The sequence below is a fragment of the Rattus norvegicus genome, chromosome 8 (genome assembly GCF_021556685.1).
Source record: "Rattus norvegicus strain SHRSP/BbbUtx chromosome 8, alternate assembly SHRSP_T2T, whole genome shotgun sequence".
Taxonomy (NCBI): domain Eukaryota; kingdom Metazoa; phylum Chordata; class Mammalia; order Rodentia; family Muridae; genus Rattus; species Rattus norvegicus.
This window is the reverse complement of record NC_141541.1, coordinates 63,563,271-63,578,460: the sequence shown is the minus strand read 5'-3', so window position 1 is coordinate 63,578,460 and position 15,190 is coordinate 63,563,271. Positions and strand designations below refer to the sequence as shown.

Below are 15,190 nucleotides of genomic sequence, written 5' to 3'. Positions count from 1 at the left end.
GTTTCATCACCTTTGTTACCTCACAAAACTAGTCACGTGGCCCAGGCAGTCAGGGCAGATGCTGATTCCCTTTGGTCTCTCTAGAAGTTTTTGCTGTTGTCCCTGTGTTGGATGGACCACCTGAGGAGATCTAGGCTGAAAGGTGCTATTTATCTTTCCTCTTAATTTTTTTTTTTGGTTCTTTTTTTCGGAGCTGGGGACCGAACCCAGGGCCTTGCGCTTCCTAGGTAAGCGCTCTACCACTGAGCTAAATCCCCAGCCCCTTTTCTCTTAATTTTTGATTAATAAGTATTGCTATTATTATAAAATATAAAATATTGTAATCGTAATTGTTAATTACTTGAGATGCTGCCATACTCTGTAGCCCAGGTTGGCCTAGAACTCTATACGCACACTCCCATGGTTATCCTCTGGTTCTTCTAGAGCACCAGGATACCAGCATGGCCCACCATGCCTAGTTTCCTTCTCCATTTAGACTTCATTTTCATCATCTGCAAGACAGTGGCTTGAACTAGGTACTCTTTATGTTTTAACCTTTGAATGTGTAGACAGAGCACACACTGTGTGGGTAAAGACCATACATTTTTTCAGAGTTTCGCATGCCCAAGATGCTGAGCTGAGACTTTTAGATGCATGGCCTCATTAAAGTCTCAGGAATCCCCGTACCACAGATAAGACAAAAGCTGACAGAGTTGACAGCCTTGGGAACTCAGCATTAGTAGTAACTTTAGACAACCAAGGGCCTTACCCTGAGACCCAGCCAGGGTAGTCTGGAGTGAAGGAGAGATGTGGCAGCTAGCCAGGTTCAGAGGACATGGCTGAAAGAGACAGGGGTACATTCGAAGCAGGAGGCCAAGCATGAGCAAACACAGGCGTTCCCAAGAACAATCAAATGGTCGTTCCTGAGGCCTCTTCTAGGTTGCTGCTCCTCTGTGCTTTGCTCAGGAAGCAGGGGATTTTATGCTGCAGAATGGCTCCAGTCTGCCTTCTCCTGTGGCACTGTCCTAACCAGGATCCTTAGTCCATGCCCCTTCTTTAAGCAGTGTAGGCGGAGGTGAGTCCTGCTACCTACGAGGCCTAATTGATGTTGGGAAGGCTCCTGGAGTGTAAGGTGAAGAGCACACTGTAAATCTCAGGCACGGGGCCCTGCCACAGTCATCACATTGTTTAATGTCCTGGCTGGCCTCCTGGGCAGTCAATTTCATTTGGTTACTCAGGGTGAGCAGGCAGCCTGCGCTCCTTAAGCTACAGCCTGAGACTCCGTATGAAATCATGTCAGCGCTGTGTCCTTGGTGGCTGGTAATAAATTAGTTGCGAGTGTCCCATCATTTTCTTTGGATAATTAAATTAACTCTGCGTCAGGACACAAAACCAAACTTTTGAGTCGTACAGCCAAGTAAAGAAAAATTTGCAATATTATGATTTCCTCGATGTGCGAGGGGTAGGTTTAGTGCCAGTATTGGAGAAGGAAAAGGCAGGTACCTCCCGTCTGAAACTGGGTGGCTCTGAGACATTGTTTACAGGGGATATGCCAGCAGCTAGGGCTCAGGAGCTGGCTCTTGGACCTGGGCAGGGTACCCGTCAGTCCACCACCCTGCTCCCCACTCTCTCAGTGGCAGCAAATGAGATAAGGAACATCTCCTGGGCATCCGCCCCAGAAGTGCTGAGCGTGCGCTGGCTAGCAGAAATGCACCCCGGGCATCTATTATTGATAAGGGAGCCTTCAGATTGTGTTTCCCTTGAAACATTCTCAAAGGGCTTTCCCTTCCATTATGTCATTAGCTATCCCAGCAACCCTCGGGGGTGGGGCACATAGAAGTCATTATTATTTGTGTGTGTGTGTGTGTGTGTGTGTGTGTGTGTGTGTGTGCGCGCGCGCGCGTGCTAGGGAGGGAGGAGCTCAAGGGTTTTCTTGGAGTCACAAAGCAAGACAGAAACAGGGCTGGTCTAGGAATCCAGACACCCAGGCCTTGCACACGGTAAGGGACAGTAGCACCTAGCGCTGGGGTGGACAGGGATGAGCTGACTTTAGCCCTGAGGTATTCTCAGATAACCAGAGTCCTGAGAGCCTTTGTTCGGCAGCTACAGGAATCATAGGAAGAGCTCAGCATAACGTGGGCTTGAACCTCCTATCAGCAACCAGGCAAAGTGACCCCAGCTCTAGGGTCTCTCTTTAGTGATAAGAGCCTTGCTCTCTTGACTAACCCAGGATAGTCCTGGAGTGAGCGGGGACTCACTACACTATGGAGGGAATAAACACCCTATACCAGCCTCTGGCCACACGTGATCTGTGAACGCCTGTGCTCCTCCCCCATCCCTAGCTGTATGCCTTGACCTGAAAAATTAGGCTCTGGGTTTGAATCCTTGCTGGGAGCTCAGGAGGGTGACCAGCCATGCCACTCAGAGACGGCCTTCCAGTCCCCAGCCCTGGGTGGCTTCTGGCCAGGGCTGCAGGCTTCCTGCAGGCTGGGCACTCACTGCTGGCTCCGAGCCTTGCTCTCCGTACTATTGGGTTCAGCATGTCAGGATGGTCACAAAGTTCCCAAGGCTCTAAGGGTGAGGCTAGGCAAGAACAGCAGCCCTTTAGGGCATAGCAGGCAGCAGAGCACTGGGAGGGTAGGGTCGGTCTAGACTTCTGTATGTCTTTGGCTTTCCTGATGGGGCCTGGTTTGATTCCCCGCCTCCCACACGGCATCATCCACAGTCCTGTGTTTGAATCCTGCCACTACACTTTACTAGTGAGCTGTCTGTAGCAGGGGCCGGTTATCTCATCCTGCAGTACCTGTGTCTCCTCCCCTGCAAAGCAGGAGAAGTAAGCCCAGTTTGCAGAGCTATGACAAGGGTGCAAGACTGTCAAAAGCACTTAGGAAATAATCGTAGCCATTTTTGTTATCACCTTCTTACTCCTGTGGCAGGCAGCAACCACTACCTAAGCTGCCCTCCTTCTGTGGGAGTCTCCCTTGGGACCCCAGAGTGGGCTTTTCTGAAGGACTAATGGGCAGGGAGCCTCTTCTCTGGGCTGGGGACCTTCTAAGGGGTGCTGGTCCACCTTCACAAGCCCCCCCGGCTATAGCAGTCTGAGGAGCCATGAAAGCCAGAGCTTTTACCACAGGCCTGGAGTATCTGCCTTGGGGTTGTTCTCTAATGAGGGTGTAACGGAAGCCTGGCCCTGGCCCTCTCTCCTGAGAGGGCTCCCGAGAAGGAACTGTAATGCTATCTGGTGTCCTGTGTACACGTGTGATATCAAGGACAGCTATCTACACATTCCCGCGTCTCAGACACCCTCACCCTACAGCTTGGCTACTCAGCGCTCTGTTCTCTAACACAAGAATTCTCCCTGCTCTTGCAGGTCTCTGCCTCCCTTATATGTTGCACCTCTGCTGCAAGGCTGTGTCACCATCTCTACCTGACATTCCGTTTGTTCTGATGGTCTGGGAGGAACAATTCATAATCCCTGGTTCATGTTTTCTGGAAGTGGTTCGAATTTGCAGTTGTGTCAAAAGTACTCCATTAAAAAGGGATGTTCTTATTCTTTTAAAATACCCTGTAATGGTTTCCTCTACTGTCACTGTCCCGTGGTTCACAGCAGGGATGGGTGCTGGGTGCTGACTGGCCGTGGGTGCTGGCAGTGGGTGCTGCCTGGCTGTGGGTGCTGCCTGGCCGTGGGTGCTGACTGGCTGTGGGTGCTGGCTGGCCATGGGTGCTGACTGGCAGTGGGTGCTGGCTGGCAGTGGGTGCTGGTTGACAGTGGGTGCTGGCTGGCAGTGGGTGCTGGCTGGCAGTGGGTGCTGGCTGGGGGTGCTGACTGGCCCTGGGTGCTGGCTGGCAGTAGGTGCTGGTTGTTTGTCCATGGGTGCTGATTGGCTGGCAGTGGGTGCTGGCTGGCAATGAGTGCTGGCTGGCAGCAGATCTGCAGTTCTCACCTGGCTCAGGCCCTAGGGGATAATCTGCTTAATCAGCGGCACAAGCGCAGGACCAGGAACAAGAGTCCAGTAGACTGGCGGCTGGCTGAGGAAGGTGGCTGGTTTCAGTCCTGTGTGGGTAGGTTACTGGCTACTGACCTTATAGACTCCTGTCCCGCAAATGACAGGGCCTATAGTGCCTTCTCACCCATCGAGACTCAGAAAACTGGAACGACAGCCCCACACCTCATCTCCGAGGGCTCTGGACTTGGGGGACACCAGTGCTGAGCTCTGTGCCAAATGTACCTCCCACTAGTGCTGACCAAGAACATCTGGACTTCAGCCAGCTTCACAGGATTGTTGACATATGGAAAGGCCTCAGAAATAGAGGCTTCACTGTGCTGACTGGTGAGCCAACCAACTTCCTTCAAGACTCTTCAGAAAAGCCTCCCTGTGGCAGGCCTGGCCACACACAGCACTTGCCAGCTTGGTGCCCTTTAACACCTTTGTCACACTCTTGTTCAGTTAGAGGGATGTAGGTAGAACAAGACGCAAACAGGCTTCCCGAGGGAGCAGTGGCTGTTCCCAGAAGACACTGGGAGAAGTGAGGGGGAACCTGGAGACAGAGGACAGAGCTAAAGAGGACCCACAGAGGAAAGGGGGGATCCGGGCCCTGTTCAGCAGACTTCCAGCCGTAGGCCTCTCCTATCTGAAGGGGCAAGGCTGTTGCTTCCCTTACTCATGTTTTGCTCACCCGTCTACTCTCAGTAGTACTTAACAGAACTGGCTTAACAAACTGTGTGTCTAGGACCCTCTACTACAGCGGCGGTTCCCCAGGTACACGTAACAGCTAGAAGCCGAGAAGGACCAGCATGCTTGGGTGGGAGGCTGGAGATGAGGGCTCTGCTGGGTCTCGATGCTGTCTTCTGCCTACTGTTCTATTCTTTGCTCTTTGCAGCCAGCTTTTGCTTCTGTCCCATCATGCCCTGGGCACTCCAGCTTCCTTATTCACTTCTTTTCGATTTCTAGGTGCTATGACATAAACAAACTGAGGAGAAAGAGCACTCAGCCGTCTCTAGAGTATGGGCAGATTGTTCATTCTGTGTGCTCACCATGCTCCCTTACAGATTAGACCTGAGGAAAGGGGCAACTGGAACCTTTACTCCGGAGGCGTTTTTGAATAAAGGATCGTATAAGATTAGGAATTCTTTAAGGTACAGGAAATTGAAGAGTTATACCAGTAAGAGCAGATATTCGGAACATGAAGAGGAGGACATGGCACCCATACCCACCTTCCAGAGGATCCTCTGGAAAGGAGATGACAGATCCCCTTCACTGTGCCCCAACCACTGGGATTTCTCTGACCCATGGGCCTTAAGAAAAGGATACCCGATTTATCTGAACACAGGCCTGTCATAAAACTAGAGAATATAAAGGTGGCCTTTAGTGGGACCCATCAGTCACTGTGTAACTCCTTGGTGAGTAAACAACAGGATGAAAAGTCTCCACAGCTATGAGTGTGGCACGAGAGCAGCAAAGACGTTTCTTGCTGGACGAAGCTTGATTGGCTGCTGTAGGTTCCTGTGTTTCTTAAGTGCTTCATGGTTTCGGCCAAGTGTTGTTAATAAAGGAAGCATTCCCAAAACAGCACCCCAGAGCAACAGAGGGGACTCTTAGACATCGGATCCACCCTCTCTGCAAATCTGCTAGGGGAGACGGATACCAATGGCCAGTTCCTGTTGAAAAATGGCCAGAGTAGCATTGGCCTAAACGCAGGCCCAGCACATGTCTTGAAATCTTGCTTGAGAGAACCAATGACCCTGTTTCACTTGGATGGCATCAGACTTGGGGCCCAGTTACAGGTGTAAAGGTGGCATAAGGAGTTGTTTCTCTAAAAGGCCTCCAGCCTGCTAGTACAGAGACCACGTAGGGGTGTGGTGAGCAGAGGCAGACCTGCGAGGGATGACCACTCTGTCTGCCAGCTGGGACTGACAATGGGCTAGCAGGCCTGGCACTGGGGTCTCTACATGCCTCGCACTAAGAGGCTTGGTAGGTGGGTGGGCTGCAGAATGAGGCAGATAACTCTTGGCTCCTGGATGTGCCTTTGGCCATGTGTGCAATGGACCAACAGGATTGGGCCTCTGCCTTCCAGTGCTGTTACCTTGGGTGAGTTAAAAGGTAAGACCTTGAGTTTGGGGATCGTGTGAGGCTGGAGCTGAGGAACACTTATACAGCATGTGCCCAGTGGAGCTTCTGCTCCCTCTCGGAGCTTGTGTGGTTCACGTAGAAAGTGACCCTTGTGTGGTCCTGGGCCTGAGACAACATGGCCACAGGGAAGACGAATGAACACGGTATAGAAATCCCACTGCTTGATCCAGCCCCTCCCGGGGAAGACTAAATCATGCTAACTGCTTCCTGATGACAGGCTGGGCTTGCCCGGCAGGTGGACTGGAGGGTGTGGGGAGAGAACGAGCAACCCTGAGACCAAAGATGTCTGTGTCTCTCCTTCCATCCCCCTGCAGATGGGACAAACTGGTCCCAAGATCCCTCCACAGTCACTAGTCAGCTACTTTTTTAAGCATTGGGCAGAATTAGATCTCAGACAAATAAGCCAAAGTCTGATTTTCTTTTGTCAAGAGGCGCAGTCCCAGTATCTCCTGGGATATTTCTCTTGTAGGATATGGTGGAGGAGAAGTCAGACCCACCTATATTCACAGAGCTTCCCAGTAGCAGATAAAGAAAAACAGAGCTTTTCGAGCTGTCTGTCTCCATTCATAGGTGCACATGAGCTGATGGTGGATACAGGGCTTTCAAGCTGTTGGCCACAGCAAGTCCAGCCAGGGACGGTCTCAGGTTAGGCACTGCTAAAGGCAGGTCTGTTGTCTTGATTCCCCTCAGCTGTGGCTGCTTACCACCGCTCACTGGTGAACTTATAGATTGTAAGGCTTCTAAAGGGAAAGCTTGTCAGTCCCTCTTCCCAGTGCAACACAGGAGATAGACTCATCTGTACCAATCCATACAGGCCATAAGGAGAGTCCTCACCAGACTCAGCAGCAAGTCTTCTTTAGAGGAGTAAATGCCCTTTGCGTATAAATTGTCATGTGCTATTGTTTGGGCCAAGAAGCTGGGGCTGGAGATTGAATTTAGCCCTTCTCCTTCAGACTTTTGTGCTGGCTAGATTTCTGTCAACTCAGCACAAGCTAGAGTTATTTGAAAGGAGGGAACCTCAATTGAGAAAATGCCTCCATCAGATCTGGGTGGAGAGCATTTTCTTAATTAGTTATTATTGGGGAAGGGCCCAGGCCATGGTAGGTGGTCCTGGGTTCTACAAGAAGGCAGGCTGAACAAACCAGTAAGCAGCACTCCTCCATGGCCTCTGCATCAGCTTTGTTTCCAGATTCCTGGCCTGTCTTTGTTCCTGTCTAACTTCCTTCAATGACCATCAGTGATGTAGAATCGTAAGTCCTCCCCAGGTTGTTTTGGTCATCGTGTTTCATCACATTTCCCCTAAGACAAGATCCAAGTATATTTGTCTTAAAGTGTCTTCCAGACCTCTTTTCTGAGTCAGGCTGGCCCTCTGACTCTGACACGGAGAAAGAACCATGAAACAGTCAAAGAGCAAAGGCCTGTGACTATTATTTTCAGACACTATCTTGGTTCAATTCGAGCCTACCTACAGTCAAGAGATATAGGTCCATTATTGTTTAAACTAAAAATCAAACGATGGTTAAATCACTTCTTCTTTCTCGGCCATCTGGGAGGGACCTCAGACTGGGACTCTAGCCACCCTGACAGCTCTGAAAGCACCTGAAAGCAGATCTGGGGTTCATCACCCATGAGACCAGCCTAGGACTGACCGCTACTATGTGGGACATGTTTTAGGGGATGGTTGCCTCACTCTGGGTTGTACTGTGATGGCGTCTAACATTCTCCTCTCCTCTCCTTCAGCCCTTCCGCTCCTATAGATGGTCCTGCAGATGGACCACTAGATGCACGGCCTGTCATTTTCCTGAAACCCCCTGAACTGCCCCCAGGAGTCTTATCTCATAAAAATCTCCTCCCTTGGATTGACAGCCCCTAGACTGCACCCCCTCCCAGCCGGAAGCAACTAGAGCCGCCATTGGCCCTCCCCCAACCGCAGTCTCTGGAAGGCGAGAACAAAGGAGCTATAGATGGGTATAGATGAGTAAGGGAAGCAGCAGTGGGCTCCATGAGATGGTGGCTTCTTGTTCCCACAAGGTATCACCGAGGAGAAATGATGAGAGGGCGTGGGGCCATGTGATCTCAGGCTTGGGGAGGATGGGCTGGTGGTGGTGGGGTAAGAAGAGGGTAGGTTGTAGGGGTCTAAGAGTGGTATCTAAAATAGGGGTAAGGGGAGGGTCCTGGAGCCCTGTAAAATACCCAAGCCTGTGTCCATTTAGCAGACTCCAGCCCTAGGGGATAAAGCTGTGATTTCCCCCCCCCTCAAGGCTTCTCTTCTGTCCTCTGCGGTGGTCCATTCCTTTTTCTATGCCAGGGAACAAACCTGGCAATCCTCCAGCACCACCCTTACAGATCTCACGAACGAGGGGTGTCCTTCACCTACACATAACAATTCCTTCTCCCCCAGCCACCTTTCCAGGGTGGCTCTGTGCTCTGAGCCTCTAGGCAGGACTTGGGCCCTATAACCTAAGAAGCAGGCAAAGGGGCAGCTTCTGATCACACAGGGAGACTACTCCCCCTCCTGAGATAACTCAGCGGGCCCCAGGAGCTGGAGGACACCGGCCTATTAGAGCCAGGGCTGGCAAGCACCATAAAGAGGGAAGGGAAGATTTGAAAGATGTATGCTACGTCGTCACAAATGGCTGTGACTCTCATCTTGTCATGTGAAGTGATAGGATCCCTTAAAACAGCAAACCATCCCTTCCTGCCCTCGACCCATTCACATGAGAAACCTGACGGTCATACACAACTCAGAATGATTTTGGGCGGTGGAACGAGAGCACCCTGGGAGGATGTAGTAGAGAAGAAAAGCCAGAGCTGGGCCAGGCTGAGCCGGCTGCAGCCCAGCCCATTAGAAGACATGGGTCTCACCAAGGCTAGCGTGAGAGTTGGGGTCAGATATCCAGGAAAATGACCCGAGATGGGCAGCAAGCCAGTGATCTCGTGCATGCCTGTAGTTGGGCAGATGGCAAGAGTTGAACTCGGCTCTGGACCACGTTGAGTTTGAGCCCCAGGTGTGGGAGCCCTGGGTTCAAGAGCTGCTCAGGGGTTGCCAAAGAAAGGGGACAGCTGTGGGTTCCACTCTGATGGAGAGAGAGGACAGGGGCAAGCACTCACTGGTCTACACGGATGGGCTCAAGGCTCTGTAAAGGCCGTGGGGCTGCCAGAGAGGAGAGAGAGCTGCCCAGATAAGTGTGCATCCGGTGAACCCTGAACCACTATAGACAATGGCAGCCAAACAAAAACCTCTGCCACCCAGAAGTCTCAGTGCAGCTGGTTTTTATTATTAAAGCCAGGGTCATAAAATGGCTGCCCCTCCCTTCCCATCCCCCTCCCGCCTCCAGATCCATCCCTTCATGGCCTGTGAAGACTTGGAAATGTCCATGCTGGAATGAGAGAATGATGGGTGAGACAGGCTCAGATGTGGTCTTCGTGGTTGTGTCGGCTCCCCCAGCATTTCTGGAAAGACGGCTTGGGGTGAGGCTGGGCAGCCCCTGCTCACAGTGCTGTCCCCGAGAATCCGGGGTGGGCATCAGGAACCAAGGCAACAAAAGAGGCTGAGCTGGCCCCCACACTCTACCCTGCTGAAGCTGGGCCATAGGCTGGTTTTTATAAAAATGGTTAAAAACAAAACAAAACAACAAACAAAACAAAAACCCAAAACCCCAGCCAGGAGCACCACCCTCTTCTGAGTAGGGCAAAGGAAGCCCCAGCTCTGGACTCTGACTGAGGTCTGAGGCATGTGGCCTCTGCCTGGCGTCACCTCCTGGAGGCAGACAGCACCCTGAGGGAGATCAGGTTCCGGGATCCTGAGCCCCGTGTATGGCCCTGGGTGGCCTCTGGGGTCCTGAAAGAGCTTCAAGATGGCTGTCTCCCCTCTTCGCACTCAACAAGCTGGAAGGCTCTCTAGGTCTCAGGAACCGTATGCAACTTTGGCTCTTTGGATTCCAAAGATCTGAACTTCTCCTCCAGCCCAGCTGTGGGCTGCAAGTGGATGACAGGCTTGATCTGAAGAACAGGGAGGGCCTCCTGGTTCTTCTGGTTGAACAGACTTACCCTATGTTCCAGCTCAGGGCTGGTCTGGACAGAGCCCACTGGAGTAGGCTGGGCCAGGGGTGCTGGGTCCAAGGCCTTATGGGATGGACAGGGGTCCTTTGACAGAGAGGACATCAGGTCCTGGACTGTGGCCTCTGCCACCAGCTGCTGAGGGGGCAGAAGCAGTGGCAGGGGAGAAGATATGGGTTTAGAGGACAGCTCTTCTCGGGGGGTGCTACAGTCTGTGGAGGAACCCAGTGTCTGGCTGCTGGCACTCTGGGCCCTGGTGACTGAGCCACAGGTGGGGTGGGAGGTGGTCTCTGAGGTGGCGCTGGCACAGGTGCTGTTGCCACTGAGCTTCAGAGGCAGGTCGACTGAGAAGAGGTCTGAGGTGATATTGGGCTGGTGGATGTCTATGGCAGCTGTAGTGACCACACACACTGCTGGTTCTGGGGCTCCACTGTCTGCAAGAAAAATTTTTTTTGAGATAGAATTTCTCCTGGAGACTGGAATTTACCAGCTGGCTAGCCAGAGAGCCCCTGTGATCCACCTTGCCACACTCTTAGGAGTTTTAAATGGACTGGAGCTTGCTGGTTGGGGGTAGGGGGTGCAAGTCCTGAGTAGTCTATTTTCTGAAGATTGACTACCCTCAGGGCAGTTAGCATACAGTCCCTCTTTTCTGAGAGGCAGTGGGGCTGATGGTGGAGCTGTACTCTGCTATAGAGCTACAGGCCTCTCCCCCAAAGTTATGAGGAGAAGACTGAGAAGATGGGCCAGAGCTGGAGAACCAATAGTTTGGATGAGGCCGGGGGAAAGGAGAAAGAGAGAAGTGGCCTTAGGAGGTTAAATTGTGGAGAAGAAAAACAAATCCATGTTAGCATATATTTTCTATGCCTGTAGTGGAGAGTGCAAGAATTTCAAGGACTGTAAAATCCAAACTCAAGGTTTAAGACCTTGGCCACAGAAAACCAATATGATAAAAGATCTGGGTATAAAAATCAATCCCCCCCCCCCCCCCCCCAGAAAACACATTAGGCTTCTCAAGGATTTCAAGGGTAAGAAGGAAGCATTAAACATGTCAGGACTACCCAAGGCTTGCTGCCTCTTTAGCCAGTTATGCTGAATAAGTTTGCTTTCCACAGGGGCCACCTGAGCATGGGATGGGAGATCATTTGAGTTCTGGACTACAAACCCTTCTCTCTGTAGAGCTCCTCACTCGACTCTGATGGTCAGAGATGGATCAGGTTGCCAAGACCTTGGCAGCTATAGATCTGATGCTCTAGGGCTAACCCATATGCTGAGGATTAAAGCTCCAGGTGTGTTTTAACCCTGAGCTCTGCCATCACAGTCTACAGACTCATAATGGTAGGCCTTGCAACCTGCCAGGCCAGACTGTACCTATCTTTGGGTTTAGGGTTAGCTGGGGTCACAAGTATCCTGGAGCTGCATAGTGCATGCAAACAGTCCCAACCCAGACTTACCACTGCTGGGCCCGTTGTAGTATTGGCTGATGTAGCTGTTCATATCGTCTTTCACCATGGCTTCTACAGAGATGAGGACAGAGAAGGGTGCATGTGGTGAGTGCTACCACGTTCTAGCTAAGTTGCCCTCTGAGCCACTGTAAAAGGGGGATAGCAAAAGCTACACTCCTAAGTTATGAAGATTACAGAGAGCTAACAGGCAGGTCAGGTTCTTAGAATGGAGCCAGACGCACAGAAGGTCTTCAATGAATACCTATGGCGGGGTATAGAGTCCCCAGCACACACTTCAGCTTATCTGCCGGCTGAGGTCTGCAGGTGACAGACTTGATGCTTTTTGAGGCTACCTTCTGAGAAATACCTGAGTTGACTGCTGAAGCCAGTCCACCTTCAGATCCAGAGACTGAGTGGTAGTTACAGGGATCTTAAAAGCTTTCTTGGTCTCTCTTTGATCTTGAAATGCCTGCAGTCAGAGGTGTGTTCTGAACTGAAGCTGAGCAGAGAGGGTGTGGCCCAGGCTGGCTCCTGGCTCCTGCCTCCTGCATTAGCTAGCACAGATTCTCTGTGGACATCCACAACCTTTGCTATAATTGCAGTCTAGTTCTGCCACTGCATTAGGAGGCAGAAGTAACTGTTCCCAGCAAACCATGCAGGGCCACTGGGCCTTGGGGTCAGGCAGCAGGGACTGTTCATTTAATCAGGCATTCTTTTCTGATGCTAGCATTGGTCTAGATCTGATCAGGTCTTGTCCCCTTGCTAAACTTCATTTTTTTTTTCATTTATTACATGAGTCCCTACAAGGCTCTTAGACTGTAATATACCTGGGCTACATGACTAGAAGGCCCTGAAACACCAGACGGTCCCAGAGGCATCCGGATCATCTGCCACTCCCAGAGAGGAATCAATGCCTCCTACCTACTCAGAGCCTAGCTCTCTGCCGGGTATTAGAGCAAGGAGTTCCTGCCTCAGGAGCCCAGAGAAAGGCTGGGAGCAGGAGCTTTCTATCTTGTCAGGAAATAAATGCCTAACTGCACAAGGATTTACAGAGACAACTCCCCTGCACATGAACCGAGATGAACCCATTGTGACTGTAACCCTTAGCACTGGCCTGACCAGGCTGTGACTAACATACTATTAGTCCTAATCACCTCCCCAGAGCGGCCTATCCCCTGCGAATGTATTTAGCAACTCTGTTTGCTGACTCACGCCAACCTCTTGGCCAGCAGATCTCCTGCTCTCCTCTGCAGGCCTGACCAGTGCCAGGCTTTCAGTACACTGCACTCCTGTGGCCCCTACCCAGGCTATCTACCGCTGTTCCAGACCTGGGGTGGGTGATGGCAGCCTGGAGTTGCAGCTTGCTGGGCAGGCTGCTCCAGCCATCCCACATCTCAGCCACCAAGGAGCCCGAGCCTCGTGTCCTCACTCGGCCGCCTACATATCTGAGGATGCCATATCTTTACCCAGGTGTTGATAATAAGCTCAGTCAGGGAGCCTTCAGCCAAGATCTCTCTCCGGAGCACTGACTGGTCTGGACACCTCCTGGATGGTCTCCAGCTCCCTGTGACTCAAGTCCAAAGCAGAGTTCACGATCCCTTCCCTGACTCTCCACCTGCACCTTGGTGAATGGGTCCCTAACCCAGGAGAGATCCTGGCTACTGACAGGTGCCTCCTCAGCTTCCTTAATACCCCAGCTTTCATCAAGCCTGTAACTAACCAGTCAAGGGAGCTTTGACCCTCTGCTAAGGCCCTGAGTCTTATGGGTGGACCTCATGGCTTCATCTCCAGGTTTTGACTTGCCTACAGATTTGATGAGTGGGATCACTCCCTTTCTGAATGTACCAGATACCGAGCCTGATCCCTGATGGCTACTGCAGTCCTGTCCAGGATGTATGCTTGCCCACTGCTCCAGACCCATGCTGCACAAGGCTTTCTGTGTCTGAGGTCTACCCAGGCTCCTCTGGTGCTGACCTTGATGCTACATGCTTCATGCAGGCTCCTGGATCTCATTCCCCTAGAACAGGACCCTGGGGCTGAGCCTCTGTCCCTATCCACACAGGGGACATAGCGTCTTTAAGAGCCGGAAGCGCATTCAGTTCCCTCAGCACTTGGGTTTGACATATGTCAGGTGGCAAAATGGAAGTCTGGACAGGTCACAGATCTGCAGGACCTCCAAACCTCCCATCCCCCCTCAGGAGGCCACAGGGCCAATGGGAACAGCTCTCTGCTGTCCATCCTGTGTCCTTACTCTTCCCCTTAACACCTTACTCACGGAAGTGGCATGAGGCTGGGCAGAGGAATGCCTGACCACACAGCCAGTTTCCCAAGGCTCTGCCCATTTCCCACCAATAACACCCCCATCTTCCAACCCCCACCCCCACTGCAAAGGTCTGTTTTGATTTAGTACCAAGAAGCCTTAAGGACGGGTCTGTGGAGGCAACTCACTGAGGACTGAGCCTGACAGGGTTGCCTGTGGAGAGAGAAGGTGCAAACATAAGCTTCCAGGGCACTTGTGTGCAGTGTTAGGCAAATCTTTCAGTCACTCTGGGCTTCTGCTTCCTTGCCTATAAATGGGGGTGACAAATGCAAGGCTTCTGGGAAGCTACACAGCCCCACGGACTGAATCTCTAGCCACGGACAGGCCATGTGCCCGAATCCTTGGCCCACAGTGCTCCCAGCAGCTCTCAAGTCTCAGGAGGCTCCTCCCTCAGAGTGAGCACTTTGCAAACTCAACCTGACCAATCCTGGCAAAGCTGGCTCCAGAGGAGGCGAGGACTCCCTTGGGCAGGGCTCCAGACCTGCTGGTCAAGGCAGAGGTAGGAAAGGCTGGTGAGCTGGCCAGGTCTGGCCTTCTGGAGATAGAAACGGCTGAGCTCCATGTGGGCTGGGTAGTGAGAGTGCCTGAGGAGACTCACACACCTCAAAGTCTAAGAGGCCATGCCCTATTCCTGCTCCCATTCTCCCACCCCTCCACAGTGCAGCAGCACTCGCTAAGAAGATGCTGACATCCTGGGGGCACCTGCTGCATGCCATGCCTGAGGGCAGTGCACACGACTGAACCCCCAGGCTTTCTCAGGGAAGAGCTTCCGGGGCTCTGTGACCAGACAAGCTATTTAACTGAGTGGCTTTTTTTTAAAAAAGCACCCAAACTGCCAGGAGGGCAAAAGCAGCAGCTTGAGCCCAGAGCCTTATGGGACTGTACAGGCCATGAATCTAGCCCTGCTCAGGGAGGCTACGTGACCATCAAGGCCAGACCTGGATCCCAGACTTATTCAGGCTACTTCAGATGCCAGTCTGTGAGGCTTTTCTGGGTCTAACAAAGCTCCAAGGCGCTTAGGGCCCACACACTTGGGGCCACCAAGGATAAACCCTGCAGTCAGCTCAACTTCCTGCTCCCTGCTGCTCGGCAGAGGGAAGGCCAAGGGCAGACTGGCCAGAGACACCTCTGCGGCTGCTTCTCAGGACACTGGTGCAGCAAGGGGGACGCCAAAGTGGTGATATATGGGGAAATCTGGGGCACTCCCACCAGGAGCTGTATTTCATAAGTTATGGGCAAGTTTCAAGACTAATAAATTT

General features: G+C 52.1%; 1 protein-coding gene across 2 annotated transcripts in view; it reads right to left on the bottom strand.

Annotated features, from left to right (window-relative positions):
• Window positions 1-9,366: 9,366 nt before the first annotated feature.
• The window catches only part of Tmem266 (transmembrane protein 266), a 114,351-nt gene continuing 108,527 nt past the window's right edge, over window positions 9,367-15,190 (bottom strand). Inside the window, exons 10-11 of one of the 2 annotated variants that reach the window (XM_087563355.1) lie at window positions 11,621-11,683; window positions 9,367-10,603 (exon numbers count right to left, since the gene is read on the bottom strand). In XM_087563355.1, coding sequence (XP_087419481.1) covers window positions 10,011-10,603; window positions 11,621-11,683 — 656 coding nt within the window. In that variant the 3' untranslated portion in view covers window positions 9,367-10,010. 2 annotated transcript variants of the gene reach the window in all.